The 23,564-nt window shown below is 50.2% G+C and overlaps 2 protein-coding genes across 2 annotated transcripts; one reads left to right on the top strand and one right to left on the bottom strand.

Annotated features, from left to right (window-relative positions):
* Positions 1-1,519: 1,519 nt before the first annotated feature.
* LOC123344973 (C-type lectin domain family 2 member D-like) lies at positions 1,520-4,946 on the top strand. Its single transcript, XM_044981478.1, has 5 exons — positions 1,520-1,629; positions 2,268-2,366; positions 2,887-3,065; positions 3,753-3,856; positions 4,610-4,946. Exons 1-5 carry the CDS (start codon positions 1,542-1,544, stop codon positions 4,761-4,763), a joined length of 624 nt encoding a protein of 207 aa, XP_044837413.1. The 5' UTR covers positions 1,520-1,541; the 3' UTR covers positions 4,764-4,946.
* A 3,489-nt stretch (positions 4,947-8,435) lies between these two features.
* On the bottom strand, positions 8,436-20,928 carry LOC123344963 (killer cell lectin-like receptor subfamily F member 1). The gene is made up of 6 exons (XM_044981465.1): positions 20,721-20,928; positions 16,965-17,063; positions 13,240-13,389; positions 12,566-12,720; positions 11,759-11,871; positions 8,436-9,174 (listed from the first exon to the last, which is right to left on the bottom strand). The coding sequence occupies exons 1-6, from the start codon at positions 20,884-20,886 to the stop codon at positions 9,051-9,053; spliced, it is 807 nt and encodes a 268-aa protein (XP_044837400.1). The 5' UTR covers positions 20,887-20,928; the 3' UTR covers positions 8,436-9,050.
* Between the last annotated feature and the right edge of the window lie 2,636 nt (positions 20,929-23,564).

Raw genomic sequence — 23,564 nt, 5'->3', positions numbered from 1 at the left:
TTATATAGGCACCTATTACCCCCCACCCCCTGTCCCGTTTTTTCACAGTTGCTATCTGGTCACCCTATGCATTGGTGGCTGGGCCAGCGGGACGGATCCGGCCTGGTGCTGGGCTGCCTGCTGCTGCTGGTAGTGCTGGTGCCTACTGTGAGGGGCCATTGTTGGCCACAGCGCCACGATGGCTCAGGGCTCCAGCCGGGGCGGGGGACTCGCTGCACCAAAACATGGGCGGCCGAGCCGGGCGGTGTCTCCGCTAACTGCCAACAAGATGATGGGCCCTGTGGAAGTGACAGATTCACCTTCCAGGACCAACCGCGCTGGACAATTGCACTAGCCCACGGAGCCCCCAAAGCGTGGGGTCCGGAGCGGTTGCCCCGATTCGCCCTACCCAAGGGATGGCTCTGCCCGTGACCCGCCCCAGGGGCTCGCAACCCCCAGGTTGAGAAACACTGCTTTAGGGGATCCCTTCACTTCCCCATCACTGACATTACCCCCAGCAGTTCCCGATCTTGGCCCCTGGCAGCAACGTATTGTCTGGTATGAAACAAATCTGGCAGGGGGAAAAACTTAAGGTTCCCCTCGATACAGTCATCCCGAAACTAAATCAGTTTTAATAAATAAGATAAAATCAGCTGCGGTTTTCTGCATTTAACCCAGAATCTCCCTGACAGGTTTTATTACAACCAAATATCTTTTTGTCATTAGCTGGTTTTTCACTCCCTTTTTGCTGAGCTGAAACAAAACAGGAACTTGACTGAATATACAGGGGAACCGACAGAACCGATGATGTACTAGTTACAGTAACAGAATCATTTCAGGGCTCCTCCCATCTCGTTGTTGGATTCACCCACTGGATCTTGTCTTATAGGTGGGCTCGGATCCTGCCCAAATGAATGCACATGCTTAGCTTTCTGTGCGGCGAGTAGCCCCATTGGCTTCAGGGACACTGTTCAGTGTGTGACGTTAAATAGGCATAAGTGTTTGCAGGGTTGGGGGCTGTAGGGCAGTTCTACACTACAGCCGTATATTGGTATAATTGCGTCGCTCAGGGGGTGTGAAAAATCCACCCCCCTGAGCGACATAGTTATACCGACCTACCCCCAGTGTAGACAGTGCTATGTCAACGGGAGAACTGCTCCTGTCAACATATCTACTGCCTCTCGGGGAGGTGGAGTAAGTATCCTATTGGCTGACTGGAGAGTTCTCGCCCATTGGCTTAGAGCGTCTTCATTAAACTGCTACCGCAGCGCAACTGCGCTGACGCAGCATTTTAAGTGTAGACCTGCCCTTAGATTGTAAGCTCTTTGGGGCAGAGAACAGCTTTTAGTTATTTGTGAGTGGCACACAAAGGGGCACTAATGTAATGCAGATAACAAATAATAGCAACACAAGCTGCTGTCCAACGCACAAAGGAAACACACCGCAGAGAATGTTTCCCCTCTCATCATTCAGTTGCATCATCGTCATTGTTACTGTGACTATAGCAGGTGCAAGCAGAATTGTGATTTTTTTAAATAGAGAATGACACAGAAAGTCAAAGGATGTACAATGGCCTGGATACCTGCAAGGAACAGCAGCTGGGCATGTCCCTTAATAGCAATGGAGACCAAGAGCGAGGAAAGGACCCAGGTAGGTGGAGCCGCTCTGCCTGGGAGAGACACTGCGGCTTACGCAGATGAAGCCGTATTTTCAGTTTCGGGTGCAGCAGCCCAAACGCCTGCCTGCGAATGCAGCAGGGATCTGATCACCCCACCGGCTTCCTATGAGCACCACCGCTTGCGTCACATCTTCTGCTACAACCTTCCCTGCAGCCGGGCGCTTACGGCTGTGTAACAGGGTGCAGGGGCATTTGGTGGGCTTGCCAGCTGCACCCGTTTGGGACTGTGGCCCTGTCTCTCTCGCTCTGGTTCAGGGCTGAATATCCCAGTTTGTTTCACTGGGACATGATGGCAAAAGCACAGCTGTGCAGGGAGCAGGTTGGCTTGTTCCATGCTGGTCTGTAATCGTTACTTGTTTAAATATCTCGCCGAGTTACTACGGTGATAAGTGCTGTCGAAAAGCTCAGGAGGAAATTCGTAATCCCATATTCAGTGCAGGGTAGATCAGAGATAGCTATAAACTCTGATCTACCAAGCAGCTAGTGACTGACTAGGGGGTGTGCAAACTGTCCTCTGTCTCTGCACTAGGCCACAGTAAATAAATAACTCAGATTCTTCTCTCCTGCAGCAGCCCCAGTCCAGGAGTGTTAATATATTGGTCTCTTTCAGGTTACGGATTCAGGAAAACTAGAGCACTTAAAATGATTGCAACAGTCACAGTCACGGTCCTGATCTTGGGTTTAATCACTACCACAGCCGCCCTGGCAGGTGAGTGTGCAGCTCTTATGGATTCACTCTCTGCGTTTTCTGTTTGGATCTGGAGCTGGCTCGAGCGCACGTTTCCAGGGCCTGGAGCTGACGTCCTCGCGAGGTTTGGGGGAGCCAGCAGAGCGCTGCAGCCACTAGGGAACGCTTAGCCAAACGGCTTCCCGGGTCGTAGCTCCTGTAGTTGCCTCGTACTTCTTTTTTAATGCTGCTTGAAAAATGGGAAGGGGGCTGGACCAGGGCTGGACCTAGACCTAATGGTGTCCCAAGCGAGGAGTGTTTTCGGCAGCCCCCCACCCCTTCATTTGTTAAGCGTTTGGAAGGTGAGGTCATGTCCTGCATGCGAGTGTGGAATTGCCTTACTGGAAACGTCCCGGCCCACCACTGCATCCAAGCAATTGCCAGAGCCGCTTAGGGGATTCTCTGAGGCCTTGGTCTGAGGGGATTATTTCGACGTGTTCCCCTTGGATACAGAGATGAGGAGGGGGCAGCCTCTTACCCTGTGTTACATTCTGTGTTTCAGTCAGAACCGCTAAACCGTGTTTGGATTGTGAGGACGTCCCATCGTGCCCGGATGGCTGGGTCGGCTACCGAAGACAGTGCTACTTCTTCTCCGAGGACGAAAGGAATTGGACCGCCAGCCGGAGTTACTGCTCTTCACAGGGCGCCTCCCTGGCGGGGATTGACGGTGGCCTGGAGATGGTGAGGGGCCCGGGTGTTTTGTGAGCGCAATGGACGGGCCTTGGCACCACAGACCGTGAGCCAATGGGACAGTGCCCAGGCCCTGCAGCGTGAGGCGCCCCTGTGTGTCTCGTGCCGGGAGGGCAGAGTGAATGATCTTTCCCAGGTCCCTGGCTGGAGCTGCAGCATTGCAGCCAGTGCATGATTGAAATTGCTCATTGGCAGCCTGCCCCCGAGCAGGAATTCAGTGGGGAACCCCAGCTCCAGCCCTGCTCATCTCCTGGGAGTTCATTCCCCGCCCAGCTCAGCACAGCCAGTGGTTCCGGATGGATGGATGGATGGACAGGAGAAGTGGCTGGCTCAAGAGACGGCCTGATTTTGCCTGGCTCTCGAGTGTTGTAGGCATTTCCCCTGTACTATAAAGCCACCCTTTGCCTTCCAGCGCCCAGCCACTGCACAGAGCAACACGCTTTCCCTTACATGTCCCCTCGAAAGCAAAGACACAGGGGCTTGTGCCCTGTTTTGCCTTGTGACAATGGAGGAAGGCGACCTAAAAAGTTGTTCTTTTTTTAAATGCCCCCCCGCTCCTCCTCCTGGTTTTTTTTCACATGATAGCTACTGTCTAGGCTGGAAGACGTTATGGGCAGGGTGTCAAACATAAGCCATTCGTCCATGCAATACAATGGTCCCCCTTTGTTTGTTTTGAAGACGTTCCTTCTGCGGTACAAAGGCAGCGTTTACCATTGGATCGGCCTCAGAAGGGAGCCCAGCCAGTCGTGGAAGTGGCCCAATGGCACCAAATTTGACAATCGGTGAGTCTCTTTCTGGGTCTAAATTTTCTCAGTGCTAAGTCACTGGTGTTGGAAGTGCTGAGTGCAGAGAGATCAACAATGGAGATCAACCTGACAAACGCACATGGGTTAAAAACAGGTGAAAAATCAGCATTTCCACCCCTTGTGGGTTTAGTTTGTTACTCCATTCATAGAATCATCAAAATCATAGAAATGTAGGGTCGGAAGGGGACTCATAAGCAGTCATCTAGTCCAGTCCCCTGCACTGAGGAAGGACCATGTGCACTTAGACCGTCCCTGACAGGGGATTGTCCAACTTTCTAACTGTCAGGGTAGTTATGCCCTGGAATAGGTTACCAGGGAGGCTGTGAAATCCCTGTCACGGGAGATTTTTAAGAACAGATAAGACACTACCTCTAGGACTCTGTTTTGGTGCGGAGAATTCCACTGTCTCTCTCGGGGCTGGTCTACATGCAGAGTAGTCCCTGTTAAACTCAAGGTGCGACTTTAAACTGGTTTAGTTAAACCAGTGCAAAAGGCAGTGTGGACATTCTTCTTTCAGTTTCCGTTGCTTATTCTGGTTTAGCATCAGTCAGCTGGGAATTGGTATAAGAGAAAGCAAAATAAAATGCTCTTTAACCGGAATAACAGCTTCCATCCACCCAGGGGGCTTCCCCAGCTTAACAATATCCACACAAGTTTATGCTTCTCTGTGGGTATGACCAACAAGCCTTGGCTACGCACTGATTCTAGCTCCGCGGCTTCTGGTTGCAGGTTCGAAATAAGAGGAGGAGGAGACTGTGCGTATCTGAATGACATAGGTGTCAGCTCGTCAAACTGTGAGACGGAGAAGAACTGGATCTGTGCCAAACCTGATCGATGTGGGAAACGGAAAGAGAATAGTCTGGAAGGGACGGAAAAGCAGTGACGCTCAGTTGTTGCTCCCAAAAAACTCTTCTAGTTAAAGATGCAAACTGTCTTACTCTCATTTGTAATGCATAGATGACCAGTAGGTATTTATTCCAAGTAATAAGTAGCTCAAATCAAGATGACACCAATGAAATAGAAAGGTAGCCATATAAAATAGATGAAAATAAATATTTTATTGACACACGGCTGAATTATCCTATGGAACTCAAGGCCACAAGATGTTATTGAGGCCATGAGCTCAGCGGGATTCAAAAACAGACTGGACATTTAGATGGAAAATGGGTGGGTGGCCCTTTAAGTGGAGGCAGGTCCTAGCCCCACCTGTTACACTCAGCTTGCTTCCCCAGGTGGAAAAAATAAGGAAAGTCACATGACAGGCAGATCATGGGGTTAAATCAGGCCTCTGGGGATGGAGAGAGGACAGAAGCTTGCAGAGCAGAAGATGGGAGATGCCAGGTAGGAAGCCCTGGGGGTTGGTGCTTGTCAGAGACTCTAAGAACCCCAGAAGGGTCTATGGGGAGAACAGTGAATAAGCAGAAGAACTGGAAGCAAGAAGACAGATCCTGAGAAAGGAGAAGCTGTGCCCAGCCTGAGGCTGGGGTAGCAGCCGCTGTTGAGTTTGTTTATGGCCTCGGAGACATTGGAAGGGGGGTGGGGGGGCTTTTCTTTTACAACTTAGCTGGAGGGCCAGGTCTCTGCAACAACCAAGTGAGGCTGGAAGGTCAGGAGATTCCCACCGGAGAGAGGGGAAACTGAGGCAGCAGCTAGGCCGACACCATATCAGGCAGGCGATGCTGCAACAAGGAACTTTTTCTGCTTAGAAAAATGTTACAAGGACCCCAAACCCTCCTGCTTTAGAGCTCACAACAGCCTCCCCAGCTGCCAGGCTGGAGAGCAGTGCCCCCAGAATGGAGCCGTTTGGAATAACCGTTCCTAAAGGACAGGGTTTTCAAACTTTTTTCTGGTGACCCAGTTGAACAAAATTGTTGAGCTGGGAATGAGGGGTTTGGGGTGTGGGAGGGGCTCAGGGTTGGAGTGCGGGGGTGAGGGCTGCGGGCTGGGGCCGGAAGGGGCTCTGGGTTGGGGGGTGGGGGGTTCAGGGCTGGGGCAGGGGACTGGAGTGTGGGGTTGGGGCGCAGGCTTACCTCAGGCGGCTCCCGGTCAGTGGTGCACCAGGGGTGCTAAGGCAGGCTTCCTGCCTGTCCTGGAACTGCGGACAATGTTGTGCCCTGAAATCAGCCAGCGGCAGGTCCGGCTCCTAGGTGGAGGTGTGCAAGTGGCTCCACGCAGCTCTCACCTTCAGGCACCTCCCCCCAGCTCCCATTGGCTGGGAACTGGCCAATGGGAGTGTGGAGCCGGTGCTTGGGGTAGGGGCAGCACACGGAGGCCTGTGGCCCCGCGCCTAGGAGCCAGACCTGCTGCTGGCCACTTCTGGGGCACAGCGCGGTGTTGGAACAGGTAGGGACTAGCCTGCCTTAGCTGGGCAGCACCGCCGCCAGGACTTTTAATGGCCCGGTTGGCACTGCTAACCAGAGCCACCGAGACCCAGTGCCTTACATTCCGCAACCCAGATCTGGATTGCAACCCACAGTGCCAAGGTTCCTTCCCACGCTGAACTTTAGGGTACGGATGTAGGGACCTGCATGAGAACCTCTAAGCTTAATTACCAGCTTAGATCTGGTTTTGCTGCCACCACCCAAATCCTTTAAGTTATTTGCGAAACTCTGTCTACCGTCCCCCCAGATTATCTCCCTCCCAGTAGCCTTGAGAGACTTCGCCACCAAGTTCCTGGTGAACACAGATCCCAAACCCTGGATCTTAAAACAAGGAGATATTAACCATCCCCCCTTCTTTTCTCCCCACCAATTCCTGGTGAGTCCAGATCCAACCCCCTTGGATCTTAAAACAAGGAAAAATCAATCAGGTTCTTAAAAAGAAAGCTTTTAATTAAAGAAAGAAAGGTAAAAATCATCTCTGTAAAATCAGGATGGAAAATCACTTTACAGGGTAATCAGATTCATAGAGCCCAGGGGAATCCGCTCTGGCCTTAGGTTCAAAGTTACAGCAAACAGAGGTAAATCCTCTTAGCAAAAAGGCACATTTACAAGTTGAGAAAACAAAGATAAACCTAACACGCCTTGCCTGGCTGTTACTTACAAGTTTGAAATATGAGAGACTGGTTCAGAAAGATTTGGAGAGCCTGGATTGACATGGGTGGCAAGTTTGTAAAAATTTTGGTGGTGCCCAGAACCCGCCCCCAACTCCGCCCCCACCTGCCTAAGACTCTGGGAGGGGGCTCGGCGGGGGAGGTCTTGGGTGCGAATCCTGGGCTGGGGATTAGGGTGCAGGAAGGGTGCTGGGTGCAGGCTCTGGGCTGGAGCAGGGGGTGGGTGTGCAGGAGGAGGTGAAGGGTGCAGGCTTTGGGATGGAGTTTGGGGTTGGGAAGGGGTGTGTGGGAAGTGGGAGGGAGTTTGGGGATAGGAGGGAGTGCAGGGTGAGGACTGTGGGGCTGAGGATGAGGGGTACATGATGCAGGAGGGGGCTCAGGGCTAGGGAAGAGGGTTGGGCTGTGGGGTGAGGGCTGTGGATGAGGGGTTCATGATGCGGGGGGGCTCAGGGCTAGGGAAGAGGGTTGGGCTGTGGGGTGAGGGCTGTGGATGAGGGGTTCATGATGCGGGGGGGCTCAGGGCTAGGGAAGAGGGTTGGGCTGTGGGGTGAGGGCTGTGGATGAGGGGTTCATGATGCGGGGGCTCAGGGCTAGGGCAGAGGTTTGGAGTGTGGGGTGAGGGCTGTGGGGCTGGGGATGAGGGGTTCATGATGTGGGGGCGCTCAGGGCTGGGGCAGAGGATTAGGGTGCGGAGGGATGAGGGGTTCATGCTGTGGAGGTGCTCAGGGCTGGGGCTGAGGATTAGGGTGCAGGGGGATGACGGCTCTGGCTGGGGCAGAGGATTAGGGTGCAGGGGGATGAGGGGTTCATGATGTGGGGGTGCTCAGGGCTGGGGCTGAGGATTAGGGTGCGGGGGGAATGAGGGCTCTGGCTGGGGCTGAGGGTTTGGGGCGTTGGAGAGGCTCAGGGTAAGGGCAGCCTGCCTTGCCATTAGTGTTGGGCAGGCACTAGGACCCTGCGGCAGCAGACAGCAGTTCTGCTCGGAGCCCTCCAGCAGCACGGAGCAGGCAGGGACGCGACATAGCGGAGGGGGGGGCGGAACACGCGGGGGGGGCAGGCGGGGGCTGAGATCTGCTCCAGGCAGGGTCGCGGCGGCGGGGGGAGACCTGCGGGGCCCGGGGCCCGATCCAGGCAGGTCCGAGGGAGAGACCCAGCTCCAACTATTGCTGGAGCAGGGCCCCCGGCCCTGAATATTGCTGGGGCCCGGGCCCCACACAAATATATAACCTGCCGCCCATGTGGATTGATGTCCTGTCCCTCTTAGTCCCAAGAGCGAACAACCCCAAAACAAAGAGCACACACAACAGCCTTCCCCCAACCAAAATTTGAAAGTATCTTGTCCCCATATTGGTCCTTTGGGTCAGGTGTCAGCCAGGTTACCTGAGCTTCTTAACCCTTTACAGGTAAAAGGATTTTGGTGTCTCTGGCCAGGAGGGATTTTATAGTATTGTACACACAGGAGGGCTGTTCCCTTCCCTTTATAGTTATGACACAGTTTTAAAATCACGGCTCTAGGAGATTGATTCCTTTTTCTGGGGCAGTGGCTGCTGTCAGAGAGAGGATCCCGGCTAGACAGACCATTGAATTGAACTGACATCTTCAGACAATACATTTTTTTAGAGTGCCGCGGGATCGGGGTCTGAGTTAAACACACCTGAAGAGAGTGAGTGCCATAAACGGCAGGGAGGCAATTCGTGAGGACCGTGCTTAAAAAACCTGGCAGCCCCAGGTTGGCGGCAGGGCTCCTTCCTGCTGTCCGTGGTTTTTGGAAGCCGTGACAGCCTTCAAGGGAGTTGCTTGGTGTCCAGTCCCCACCGTGACTCTCAGAGCGAGATAGAACCGGGGAAAAGACTCTTAACAGCACAACATGAGACCACGCAGCCAGAGCAGTGAATTAACCATGGCGCATCAGCCCCATCTCATGTAAACTGGCCCCCAGGTCTGCTGACTTCATCGAGACCCTGCCGATTTATGTCAGCTGAGGATCCGACCCCAGATGTTTCAAACCATGGAACAAAGAAAGGTACGTAGCCCTTGTGATAATCTTCACGGGACAGACCAAGACGAAAGGCCTTTTCTCCGTCAATTGCACCAACAACAGAGCCGGACCAGCCTTGCTTATATCAGGAGCGCGTCTTTCTGGCAAATCCATTTTAATTCAGCGCTGCAGGTTTCCGACGCAATCTGGTTTCTTTTTAACACCCCGCAGTCTCTTTCACCGGGTCTCCCTGCTCCGAGGAACCTGCAGAATCAAAGAGACAGTCACTGCCAATGTGTATAGACTTTGCAGTGAGTTGGGTCTGTAGCGGCCCCGTGGGGCAGGAAACTGTGGTTTCTTTTTTCCCAGGCCGCACTGGGTGGGGACCCAGGAGATCAGCATTCTGTTCTAGGCTCTGCCACAGATTCCCTGCATGACCTTGGGCAAGTCACTCAGCTCTTGATCCTCAAAGGTAGTTAGGCTCCAAACTCTCATGGATTTCAATGGAAATTAGGGCCCTAATCCCTTCTACCTAAATACTGAAATCCATGGGAGTTAGGAGCCAAGATATCTCTGGGATTCTGGGCCTTAGTCTCTGATTCAGCGGTGCGTGCTTGAGGGGTGGAGACGGCGTGACTGTGTGTTCAGCTGAGATGGGGGAGAGGGACGGGTGTTTTAAGCAGCAGGGAATGCCACTTCAAAATTCTTCCTGGTTTCCCTGCACTTATATTTGGTGATGTCCCCCTCCCCTTAGCGTCCAAAGCTTCCCCATTTCTGACTGGCTCTGGGCCTCAGGCAGAGACAGGTGATCCCACCCCCCCTTCCTTGTCTCCTCCCAAAACTCCAGGGGAAAAGGTCCCAGAGAGGAAGGGGCTAGGCGGGAGTAGGGGGAGCCAGGGAAGGGGGAATCTGATGGAGGAGGCAAAGAGATCGGGAGAGTGGGGAAATTTGAGGGAAGTAGGAGGGGAGCCTTGGGGCGGCAGGGGACAAGAGGAGCCTGAAAGGGAAATGGGGGATTTGGAGAAAGTGGAGGGGGGAAACAAAGGGGAAACTCAAGGGCCTCTGCAGAGCCAGTTTCTATTTGTCCACCAAGTTTGGGGTGAAAATTCCTCCATCTCCATCACCCTCCAGTTTCCAGCTGGTTCCCTTGTTCCACAGCTGTGGGAGATCAAATCGCTCAGGAACTAACGAAGCGCTGGGGAGGAAGGGGCAATGTTACAGTAAATGGAGAGAAACAAAGCCGCTCTTGCAATATTGCAGTTGCAAACGCAGCCGCCCAGACTGCTGGAAGTTCAGTGGCCCCGGCACCTTACGGGGTCGCACCGGCATTATGGGCTTCCATTAGGTGCTCACCAGCACTGGCTAGGGGCATAGGCAGCGGGAGCAGCGAGTTGGCCAGGAAGATGTAACTGGGCGGGGGCTGATCAGGTCCCACGTGAGGATTTCTCTAGGAGCAGGAACACCCAGTCGCTGCCTTATAATGAGGGGGATAAAAACAAGGAAATGGCTATAGAAAAAATGCAGGCAAGTGGTCAAGAAAGCTGCGTTCCTGCCTGCCCAGCAGGGCTTCAGGCATTGAACAGACCCACGTGGGTACCACCCTGAATGGGGAATACGAACGTTTCGTCTTTTGCCCAGACAGCTGGCTAATGCCAGTAGAGCAGGGACTGAGCAGCCTTATGGCTTGATCCTGTTGCATCGATTGTAGCTACACACCAACCCCCGTCTGCTTTAGCCTGGCAGTGGTTTAACCATACGACGTTTGGCCACTTTTGCTGCATTCGTATAATTAGAGCAGCAAATCTCCCACCACAGCGGATGCAATTATACAGGGCTGGGCTACACTAGGGACTTATATCGGCACAGCTACATCTCGCAGGGGTGTGAACAATCCATACTCTGTGAGACGCAGCTATCCCGACCTAACTCCCGATGTAGCCAGCACTAGGTTGAGAGAACAATTCTCCTGTCGACCTGCCCGCCACCTCTCGGGGAGATGGATTAACTACACTGACAGGAGAACCCCTCCTGTTGGCATAGGGTAGTGGCTACACTGAAGTGAAGCAGCCGTGCCGCTGTAGCGTTTTAAGTGTAGACGTACCCACAGGAATAAAAGTGTGTATACTGGTATAGCTATTCCTGTATGGGGATATGCTGTCCTGGTTTAAGGTACCTTTAGATCAGTGTAACTGTGTCCCCAGTACAGCTCATAATGATGTAGTTATATCACTAACAATTCATCCCCCCAACTGATATAGTTATATTGGTACGACATTTAGGTGTATACCAGGCCTTGTTAGCTGCACACAAACTCCCATGTTTGATCACCTGGGAAGGATGAGCTGGGGTTTGAGTTATGTTCCTAGAATCTGCAAGTATGTTATGTTGAATTTGGCTCTCTGATTATCATGACACCGGAAATACACACGAAAACCCAATTTTTTCCAGTGACGCCTGTTGTGACCTTCACTTCTGCAGTGCTGGGAGCTCTTGCAGTTGTACTGCGAGTCTCATGCTATTTTGTGCTTTTCTTTAAGTCCCTGCTCTCGGAGTCAGGTGATTATGGGAGAATCTCAGCTTGTTTTTTTAAAAACAAAGTTTCTGCCTCTCCTGTTGTTTGAAAACATGACCCTGAAAACAAGAAGGCAAAGAATCCTAAATGCATTATTTTTTTAAAAAATCTCATGATTTTTAAACAAATCTCACAATTTGGGGGATCGGATTCATGGGCTTGAGTTTTCCCATACTGCAATAATTTCAAAGGAGGTGAAGTGCGACATTTTGTGGCTTCTGAATCTGCAAATGAAGCAATAAGATTGTTTGCAAACACAAACAGTACGAAACTCACAGGTTTTCATTGAAGGGGGAGCCGTCTACCCAAATCCATGTCCTCTCGGGAGATTTAAAATTTAATCCGATCCAAACAGAATTTTTCTCGGATGTGATCGTCTGTATGTAATCCTGTAAAGTGTACGAGACAGGCATTTGGGTGAATAAATGGTGCTCTAATTCTCTGAAGTCTGCTCCAGTGTTGACAGCACCACACACAAATGCCGCAGTGGGGAAAATCACAAGGGTGATAAAAAAAAAAAACCACCACAACATACTGTTAGGGTGGCCAGGTGCCTGGTTTTCGATCAGAAAGTCCAATCGGAAAGGGGACCTGACAGTGTCCGGTCAGATCTACTGACCGGACACCCAAAGTCCGGGTCATTGCAGGCAGGGGGAGTGGGGAGGCCCTGGGTCATCACTTGTGCCATCCCCTACTCAGCTGGGGCCACCTCTTATCTTCATTGGGCAGCTGCAGCTCCCAGCCCCAGCTCTGCAGACACGTTCCTCCTGACCCAGGCCGGGGGCCTGGGGGGCGGGGGAAAGCAGTGAGTGATGGGGGGAGAGGGGAAGAGGAATGGATGGGGGTGGGGATTTGGGGGGAGAAGCAGGGCAGGGGAGGTTCCGGCATTCCTGCTGGAGTGTCGGGTTTTTAAATATTACCAAGTTGGCAACCCTACATACTGTCCCTGGGATCTTAGCACTCCGAGCTGCCGACCTTCAAACAAAATATCTGCTGGCTTATCAGTGGGGCTGGAAGTACATTTTCCCACAGTGGTTTATTACGGAGCAGTGCTCCAAAATCCTGCAAGAAAATTAACTTTACCATCTCCTCCTGGTCCTTGGTCACCAATAAACGAGAGCTCTTCGTTAAGCAGTCGTCACGGCTGCTGTTCCACGTTGTAGTTTCTTTAGACACCCAGTAACATTTCCCCTTGTACGGCAGCCAGTCCCTGGGGCAAAGTACGCACCTGGAGCCCTCTGGAGGGGGAATTGGAAAGAGCCGTCATTAATGAGTTATCTATATAACTGTAGCACCTACTGTAGCTGCTGATCAGCTGTTTGGCAGGTTAGGGAGGGGCTTGGAGGGGGTGGAGAATGGTGAGTGGGCGGGGGCAACGGGGAGAGGGTGGAGTGGAGACAGGAAGAGAGAGAGCGAGGGTGGGGCCTCGGGGGAGGGAGCGTTGACATTATCAAACCGGAATATTGCAATGGTCCTGGATCGAAATTGTTTGGAATTTTCGTTTCCCAGGAAATGTCAAGGATTCAGCTCTTGGTTCTGAGACTGATGGGGAAAAAAAATTCCAAATGGTTGGAATTTCCCACAGAACGAAAATTCCCATTTCCCAGCAAGCTCTAACACCAGCACAGGGGCTTCGGGGCTGGGAGCGAATGGCTAAAAGCAGATCCTACAAACAGAGTGGACAAAAAGAGGTTAAATAACAACCCACTGAAGCTGCACCTGCCCAGAAAAATGAAAGTCAGCGCCTGTGATGTTACCTGTTGAGCTGCTTTGGGGTGGGTCACACAGGTGCTGTTTCAGGTAAGACAATTTCTCCAGGCTGGCGACGCATTTGCTTTCATTTCTGGGTCTCTCGGGGACCGCCTCACCTTCAGGGGCCTGTCCACTCCCCGAGGAGCCCTGAAAAACTTTAGTGCAACATCCACGTGAATGAACATTGTGGGCCGTGCTTTAAACCATTACGAATGCAGGTCTGTATGTTACACCTCATTCAGTAGCGGCTAGTGACCATGCTAGGGAAAGAGACGGGGGGACTGAAAGAGAGGGAGAAAAGTTGTTCATCTTAGCCTCTAAGGATAGAACAAGAAACAATGGGCTTAAACTGCAGCAAGGGAGGTTTAGGTTGGACATTAGGAAAAGGTTCCTAACTGTCAGGGTGGTTAAACACTGAAATAAATTGTCTAGGGAGGTTGTGGAATCTCCATCTCTGGAGATATTTCAGAGTAGGTTAGACAAATGTCTATCCGGGATGGTCTAGACAGTATTTGGTCCTGCCATGAGGGCAGGGGACTGGACTCGATGGCCTCTCGAGGTCCCTTCCAGTACTAGAGTCTATAAACAGATGGACTGGGCATCTCCTTTGCTACAACTGTTCACCGCCTTCTCACTTTTCCTGTCTGTGTAACAAAGGTAAGGCCTTCCTGAGCAGCTCAGGTGAATTCATGCACTGGGATCCCGTCTGTTTCATTTTGTCCTGCTCTTGAGAATGATCAAGTTGTTTCTTGGCAAGTGTAACGGGCGTGAAAACGAGCAGGAAAATTCCTACAATTCCCTGGCTTTTGCTATGTTCAAAGACCATGGAGGTCGCAGAAGGCAGCGTTCTCAAGTTAGGCAAATGTCTCGGCTGAAGCTTGCTTGTGCAACTTCACCTCTGCTCCCCTGGTGCCTCTGCGTTAGTATGATACGCAGGCTGTCCACCCAGAACCCTGGCTTATTCAGTGCACAGATTGGATGGTGGCTGCAGCAGGGATGTGGGGTGGCCTTTGATTCACAGAAGGGTTGGATGATGGGCAGCGTGTGAGAAGCAAGGGGCTGCATATTGCACTGCTGCCTCTTGCACTCTGCACCGGAGCCAGTCAGTTTCCTGGGTTCACTGGAACACCCCTGATTTCAGGCACCACCTCTTCAGCACCTGCTTCTATCTCCCACTTTCACTGAGCCGGGGAGCTGGGTGATTGGGTATTTATGTGGGAGGTGCTCTAGGCCAGAGGTGGGCAAACTACGGCCTGCGGGACCATCCTGCCCGGCCCTTGAGCTCCCAGCTGGGGAGCTAGCCCCCAGCCCCTATCCCCCGCAGCCTCACCTCGCTGTGCCACCAGCGCTCTGGCCTGCTGCTCCTGCCGGGCAGCGTGGTGACGTGGCTGGCTTCAGCCAGGTGGCAGGGCTGTGAGCTCCTGCCGCTCTGAGTGGCATGGTGAGGGGACAGGGGGCGGGGGGGGGGGTTGGATAAGGGGCCGGGGGTTTGAGGGGCAGTCAGGGGACGGGGAACCGGGGTGGGGGGTTGGATAGGTGTAGAAGTTCCGGGGGGGGGACTGTCAGGGGGTGGGGGTGTGGATAGGGGTCGGGGCTGTCAGGGGACAGGGAGCAGGGGGGATTGGATGGGGGTGGGGTCCCAGGAGGCTGTTAGGGGTGGGGGGTCCCGAGAGGGGGCAGTCAGGTGACAGGGAATGGGGGGGTTGAATAGGCGTGGGAGTCCTGAGGGGGCCTGTCAGGAGGCAGGGCTGTGGATAGGGGTCGGGGCTGTCAGGGGACAGGGAGCAGGGGGGATTGGATGGGGGTGGGGTCCCAGGAGGCTGTTAGGGGTGGGGGGTCCCGAGAGGGGGCAGTCAGGTGACAGGGAATGGGGGGGTTGAATAGGCGTGGGAGTCCTGAGGGGGCCTGTCAGGAGGCAGGGCTGTGGATAGGGGTCGGCGTGGTCAGGGGACAGGGAGCATGAGGGGGGTTGGATCGGGGGTGGGGTCCCAAAGGGCAGTTGGGGGGAGTCCCGGGAGGGGGTGGTCAGGGGACAAGGAGCGGGGGGGGGGGTGTTGGATGGGTTGGAGGTTCTGAGGTGGCCAATCAGTGATGATAATGTAGTATTCAGGCCTGTATATTTGCCTGAGATAGAATGTGGGGTCTTGAGTTGTTTGCCCGTTTGCCTTTTGATATTTTTATATTCTTACTAAGGTGTGTGAACAAAGAACAAAGACACCGTGTGTTACATCTGCCCACACGCAGACGGGGTGACAAGAGATACGCGATAGAGCTAACATGTTGCTGGATAGAGTGGGAGTGTAATATACAAGCGTATACTTGAAGACTGCCTCGACGCCCACCTCAGGCAAATATACTGGCCTGAATGCTACATGATCATCACTAGCACTCCTAGCAATGCCCTTATTTCAGTTTTCCTTAAATCTGCTCCCAATCAAGTTAAGCCAAAATAAGAGGGTCAACAACTGAGGTTGTGTTGTTTTAACTAAATTTGTTTAAATTCACACCTTTAGTTAAACTGGGGAAACCCTCCATGTCGGCATCGGAGAAATTCCATTTAAATTCTATCTGCAAGCAAAGTGCTACGGGCGCAGATCTGCTATTAAAAACCATCCTCCTAGTATAACAAAAATCACGGCTCATGCACACTGAACCATTAAAAAACAGCATCAACAAATCCTTAGACCATCCCCAAATCAAAACGTTAAGGAACCACAGAAAGGAACGTTGGTGACCCATGTGTTCAAGGCCTAGAACTTTTAAATGTCTCCCCCAAACTGATGAGTAGAGTGGGTCAACATTCACATTTCTGTGCCACTGTGTTATGACGACATTTTCATTCCAAAATTGTTTGGAAGAAAATGTAGAAATTCTGCAATTTTCTGTGGAGTGGAAATTTAAAAAAAAGATATCATTTAGGGGAAAAAAATCAAAACAATTGCATTGGAAAATTTCAAAATGAAATGCTGAAATATTTCAAAATTTTGAAATCAAATTTTAATTTTTATTGTTTATCATAAAAATTTTTATTGAGTTTTTATATTTGGTTCTATTTTTCAATTTCTTTTCATTTCATTTTTTTTTAATTATTAAAAGCAGCAGCTACCGGCTGTCTTAAACAGCCCGGGCGCTTATCTTATTTCCTTGTTGGATGTGTCCCCTGTTTGATGTTATGAAACCGTTTGACACATTGAGCAAGAAAATCAGAGAAGCCCTGAGTACTAACGACAGCAAGTTCGTTTCAATGCCATGTGTTAGCCAGAAATCTTTTTTCTAAGACATCAAAAACAACTGCTGCTTAGAAGAGTAGCTCTCTTAACCAATTTTAAAAATAAAACATAAATTGCAATAAAATATAATGCCTGACTTCTGGGCTGCCCAATTCCTAGGGGAGCTGGTTCTCTGGTTCCCCAACTCATTTCTATGGCAAACTCCCTGTCAAGCTGTCAGAGCTGTTAAAAAAAATTAAAAATAAAAAAAAAATAAGCCTATTTCCCCCTCCCAACTTTTGTTGTATCCAAGAACAGCTGAGCTCCTTTTGCTCAAACTTTTAAAAACAAATATTGCGAAGAATGAGTGGGGAAAATTTAGCTCAAAATGTGAAAACTGTGGGAAATTATAGGAACCAAAAAACGTCCCTTGTAATAAAAATGCCTTAACAATAGGTGTTGTTGTGATCTGACTGCCTGTGATATGCTTGCAAGCGAATAACTGGTGTGGAGCGACTTACCCCAAACACTCAGCACTATGACTGTCATCAGCAGGACAACGTACCCAGCCGCTCCGATCTTCAAGACAAGTTGATGCCAGTGCAGACACTGATGGAAATCTGGCCAATTCCGTATTTGGGGAAATTATAATAAAAAAGGAAATATTGCAATTACTTGATGATTTACAGACTCTTTTAAACAAGTATCAGGGGGTAGCCGTGTTAGTCTGTATCTACAAAAACAACAAGGAGTCTGGTGGCACCTTAAAGACTAACAGATTTATTTAGGCATAAGCTTTCGAGGGTGAAAAACCCACTTCTTCAGATGCATGGAGACTGCATCTGAAGAAGTGGGTTTTTACCCACGAAAGTTTATGCCCAAATAAACTGGTTAGTCTTTAAGGTGCCACCGGACTCCTCGTTATTCTCTTTTAAAGCTTGTCCAGAAACCCCTGCAAGAGGATGGCGCCAGCAGATACGCTCCCCACAACTGCTCACAGCACTCCTATGTAGTAGAAAAGTCCTGACACCTTGATTTTACAGCTGGGAACTCAGGTCCAGGGAGATTGGAGCGGCTTGCCCATGATCCCACAGGAAGTCTACCCACGGCAGAGCAAGCTCAGATCTTTAGAATCACAGCCCAGCATCTTAGCCACCAGACCACCCTACCCTTGCTCATCGAACAATAAATAAATCATGATTCTGGGGGCTACGATACAGCTGTCCATCAGGCGAATGTCCATTTTAAGAGCCTCCCTGAAACTGTCTAGACAGAATTATGCACCCCCTAATATTATCCCGAAGTAGTAAAACAATAGCAATTGTTCTGCAGCGTATTGTGGAAGAACTTGTCTGTCCTTGAATCTTGGTGTGAGCCTGTGACCAGCCAGCAGCGTGTTGGGTCTTCCCCTGAGGCCCCGCTCCTGCACTGCCCCTTCCTCCCAAGACCCCGTCCCCTGGTCACTCCTCTCTGCTCCCTCCCCTGTTGCTTGCCCTTCTGCCCCTCTAGCCACCCCCCTATTCTGGCACCCCAAGAGTTGCCAATTTTGGACATATTCCTGGAGGTTTCATCACATGACCTAAGATTTAATCTGCAATTCCTGGAGACTGCAGGACAATCCTGGAGGGTTGGCCACCCTAGTGAGAAGCAGCTGAATCGAGGTGTTGGTCTGTGTGACTCCCTGGAGAGGGACAGAGGCACGATAGCTGTTTCTTTGGGCCCAGGCAGAGGAAAGCTGGCCTGGCAAGCTGTGCATATGGCTACCACTCAGCCAGAGGGGTAAGGTTTTTATCCGAGACCAAAGAAAACCACAAAGAGCAAAAATAGAGTCTTCATGACAGAGACAACAGCGGGTGTCTCCTGCTTTTTAAGATCCTCCTTCTCAAATCCCTTCACACCCCAGCCTCACGTCTTACATGTAACAGTCCAGAGAACAAGATTATGGCAACGAACACCAAAACTAAACAGCTCTGCCTGTGCCCTTATTACAGCTGATTAACACTGTACATCAAATCAGCAGACGACACCAAAATTGAATGGGGACATAACTAATTAAACGAGATCCGAGCTCTGAGGGCTGCCGGCAGCTGGAGAAAATGTCAGCGTGAATAAATGTAATGTCCTTGCCCCGGGAGAAGAAATCAACTGCTGAGGGAGAACATGGAGGGGACATCATAACCGTTTTCAAGTACCTAAAATGTTGTTACAAGAAGGAGGGAGAACAATTGTTCTCCTTTACCTCTGAGGATAGGAGGAGCAGCCATGGGCTTAAACTGCAGCAAGGATGGTTTAGGTTGGACATTAGGAAAAACTTCCTAACTGTCAGGGTGGTTAAGCACTGGAACAAATTGCCTGGGGAGGTTGTGGAATCTCTGTCACTGGAGATTTTTAAGAGCAGGTTAGACAAACACCTGTCAGGGATGTTATAAAAGGTGCTGGTCCTGCCATGAGTGCAGGGGACTGGACTAGATGGACCGCTCAAGGTCCTTTCCAATCCTATGATTCTACGATTCTGTGATTAATGGTTCATGTAACCAAGTGTGGAAACGCTGAACTGGGACTGGGTGGGGACCGAATACATCAGTTTTCAAAAAGGAAAATAGTTGAGAACCACCGGGCTGTACTCTCAGCCACTTCTTCTAAAGGAAAGATGGTCCATCTCCATTAGCCCATGTCATTCTCTGTTAGCACAGTGAAATGTCTCTGTTGCAAACGTAAGTGTCTTACCTGAAGGATTCAGGGCTAAATTCTGATCTCACCGACCCTGGTGTAAATCCGGAGTGAACTCACTGCAATCAATGGAGTCGGGGTTGGATCCTGATCTCAGTGACCATGGTGTCAATCCACAGTGACTCCAGAACTAGTTAGTCTGGGTTTACACTGGTTTAAATGAGAGCAGAGTCTTTGCCCTGCTTTCTGAAATAATACATTTAAATTCACTCTCTGAGCATCCCGAATCTCAATGCTCATTCTCGCTCATTCTTCCCCAAACTCAACCGCGGAAGCTTTTTTTCATCCTTTCTGTGACAAAGTGGGGAAAATTTGTAATATTTTCACGATTCCTATGCGTGCCTCAGTTTTCCTCTGAACTTTGCATTGCCACCTACGTGTCGGGCAGGAGGGGAATTAACACTGCTCCTGGAAAAGAGCAGGAGACGTGTGTGTGTGTCACCTCGCTGCCTGGCTGGAATGAATTGGGTCCTTAATGCACTGGCTGAAACCGACCCACATCAACAGAAGGTTCGGAAAGAAGTCCGAAGGACTGAACCATCAATGCCTAAGAGCAGGAAACTTCATTAGGTGAGACATGTGAACAGAGCTGGAGAACAAAAGGGAAAATGGTGCTGGGTGGCTGGAATAGGGGCTTCCCTATGCAGGGAGTGAGAAGCTCTCCCCTGGGGAGGACAAAGAGATAGAGAGAGGGCCAGAGATGAAATCCATTGCAGCTTGGCTGGTTCATAGCACTGCCTTGGCCAGGATGGACGATGGTGTAACTTTTGCTTCTTTGCCAACCCAAGGATGTTCAGAGTCTGTAGCCAGGTGACTAATAACTGCTACCTTGTTCTGAAAAGGTTGCCTGCGTCGCTGCAAATACTCCCTGAGCACATTGCACCCTGGAGGGGTACAGAACAAGCCACCCACAGGGGTCTGGCTTGGCTGGATTTGTGGCAGGGATGGATCACTGGTGCCAGAAGACCCAGTCTTGGGGTCCATGGACCGCTGAGGCACCGTGTGAGCCCTGGGGGTCTGAGACGCCGAAGGGGCACAGAGTAGACCCTGTGAATCCGTGCCAGCCTCCACCTACCCCGTTATTCTAGAGACACTCGGCAGGAAACATTGTCACCTACAGCGTTAACTTCTTTCCACCCCAAGTCTGTAAATAAGAAACTAAACTAAGCATTAAGGATTCTCTGACAAAACAATACGCTGCTTGTCTTTCTGTGCTAGGGCTACAATTAGCTCTGAAGCAGCCTGGGAGACATTTACATTGACACAGTACAAAGTTTAAAATATACTGTACTATACATATCAACTAATAAATAGTCATTTACTCGGCTAGACCCAAGGCCCAGATTTGGTCCTGTCCAGCATGGGGGGATGGACCACAGACCCAGCAAGGTCCCTTCTACTCCTACATTTCTCTGACTCTGTGTTACACAGACTAGTGCCTCTATTCCGGACCCCTGTCTCTGCACACTCATCTCCAGTTAGAAACCGGGAGATGTAGCTGAAAATCCCCATCTTAGCACAAAAGTAGGAAGGAAGAACGCACTCACTGTGGGGTTGAGATGGATGAGGTAAGCGGGCTCCCGGGATGTTTAAATCAGCATAGACGACATCAGCAGCCATGGCACATCCAGCCTGAGATGAGAGCACGCCAGTAAGCAGAGCTGTGAATAAGGAGAACCACCTATTATGCATAAAACAAAATGAACAACACATCCAAAGCCAGGAAGTGTTATCTATCAGAAGCTGCTGAATTTCTTTCCTATCACCGCTCTGTGGATTTCCTTCGCCATTTCAGGCTAAGGACTGAACCGATCGTGTAGTTTTAATCAAGGCATTTGCACTTGCAGAGCTGGGAGGCACTGAATTGATTGGCTTCCAGACGCCCCCATGCTTTCCTGTAAACAGCAGCTCTGCGAGCTAGAGGGGGCCCAACATTTTTTGCTGCATAAAAATTGAGAAAGAGCGTGGAAATGAAATTACAACGGGTATTTCCCAGACCCACTGGAAGCAGCCCAATCCAGACCTGTCCCCTCTCCCTTTCCAACAGCTTTGGGATCGTCAAGCTCTTGTGCCGATGCTCCCTGTGAAAAGAGACGGCACTGGGTAGATGGCACATCACGGCTGATTTCTTCTTTCCTGTGGGGGTTGGGGGCGGGGGGTTAACTTGAGAGTCAGGGATCTGTGCACAAGTTCCATAGAGTTCCCAATGCACAGGGACCGGCCCGCAGGTTTAGAGTTGGAGCGTATGTAGGCTACCTTGCATAAGCTCTGAAAACCTTAGTGAGCAAGGATGCTCTTGTGGATAAGGAACAAGCTTGTGAGCTAGGGGTTCAAATCCCAGTTCTGTGACACAGACTCACTAAGTGACCTTGAGCAAGTCACTTAAATCTCTGGGCCTCAGTCCTTCATTTCTTCTTCCCATTTAGATTGGAAGCTCTTTGGGGCACAGGGTGTCTCTTACTATGTACAGTGTGTGTCATCAGATATTAGGCTGTGTGTGTGTGTTCTCTCTGTGTGCCATCCCAGCTCTGCGCAGAGACCTGGCACAGCAGACCTTGAGCGAACCACCCAATGACCACAAGATCCGTTAAGGTATGAAGGCACCCAGCCTGGTTGATTGTCGATGAAGCACTGTATAGGTGCCTTATACTTGCTACAAGTACACTCAATGAGTGTATGCCCGTGACAATGGATGCAGCTCAATTAGTGGCCAGACTTTTCACTATCCCTTCGGCTGGACAAAGACACTCTCTTTGAGACTCCATTTTGCTATCAAGGTGGTCTGGTACCACCCTTCTGGAATGTTCTTTCATGATTGTGTTGTGCCTAGTACCTCTTAGAAACGTGTGTTTCTGCACTATCAGCCCTGTTCTTGCCAGATTCTGTGAGCAGGGCCTACCTCTTGCTCACAACCTGACTTTGCTTTATATCAGCAAAGCTTGGCCCACTACTTTAGCCCAGGCCTCAGGCCTCATACCAGGCCTGTGATTCAAAGGTTTATATTTCAGGCCCTCTTCCTACTACCGTGTGCAGCACAATGGAGGCCTGATTTCAGTTGTGTTCTATAGATGCTACCAAAATGCACACAATCAATGTTGAGTGTCTGGTTGTTTACAGATATATGTCTATATATACGCGCAGCGGAAGTTGAATTTCTGTTCCATTGCAACAAACTCAGCCCCCATATCTGCTTAGCTGCTACCCAAATATGTGTGGCTTTGACCTGAACATGTACCAAACCTATACGGAAAATAACTCGACCCGCCTCTGTGGTGGTCAGACACAAAATAGTCTTAATATTTTGTCGCTTCGGTTGCACAAACCACTATATCCTCCAAATGCTTGACAGGGGTTAAAAAGTGCAAATACGTAATCTGCCAAATGCCAATTGTAATGTTGTTGTCAATGCGTTTTCCAGTTTGTATGTAGCAAGAAGTGTTTCTTGTCTCTGGAGCATTCAGAGCGGCTGCTGCAATGGGAACAGATTTCTTTAAATCAAAGTGGTTATTTCACAGGGGAGTTTCAAAAACCATTTTAAGTGAAACCAAATATTATTTTCAAGGCGAGTGTGTCCATTGTCACAGCATGACCTGGCAAACACAACCAATTCATAAAGGCAGACAGGCCAGAAACTCACCACCAGAAACAATATCAGAAGGAGAAAGAAATTAAGAACTATAGGCATGGTGGAAAAGAGATTGTTTGAATGTATGTAAATGAAATACCTATAACTGTTACAGCTTTTCAAACACAGAGGGCAAAACATATACTTTGGAGCTAACATTTTACATAGAACTGTTCAGCAATGTCTCCCTTCCCTCTCCAGGAAAAAAGTAGTGAAAATGAGACATTTTTTATCTTCATTGATATTTTTCTGTGTGTGTGTGTGTTTGAAGTTTAACATTATGCAGCATTTTGATAGGACAGCTAATACATTGGTTATACAACTCAAATGCATGAAAAACAGAAGTTTGGACCTAAACGTGAGATGAAAGACTTTAACTGATGCTAGCAACTTAAAAGATAGAAGAGGAAGACAAAGAGTAGAAAATCATCAACCACAATATGTGATCAAGATCACAAAGTTGAGGAAAGTGACTGGTAGCAGGTCTTGTCAATGCAGCTCTAGGGACTTACATAGGCCAGTTTATAAATGTGTATTTGTGTATAACACACTGTGGGAGGGGATCGATCTAAGATACGCAACTTCAGCTATGCGAAAGTATCTTAGTTCGACCTACCTGGCTGTCCTCACGTCGGCGAGTTGATTGCCGCGGCTCCCTGTCGACGTGGCTTACTCCTCCTGCCGAGGTGGAGTATGGGCATCGATTCGGGGATCGATTATTACCCGCCAATCTGGCGCATAGTATAGATGTACTCTAAGTATCTCT

The sequence above is a fragment of the Mauremys mutica genome, chromosome 12 (genome assembly GCF_020497125.1).
Source record: "Mauremys mutica isolate MM-2020 ecotype Southern chromosome 12, ASM2049712v1, whole genome shotgun sequence".
NCBI lineage: Eukaryota > Metazoa > Chordata > Testudines > Geoemydidae > Mauremys > Mauremys mutica.
This window is presented reverse-complemented; position numbering and strand designations above follow the sequence as displayed.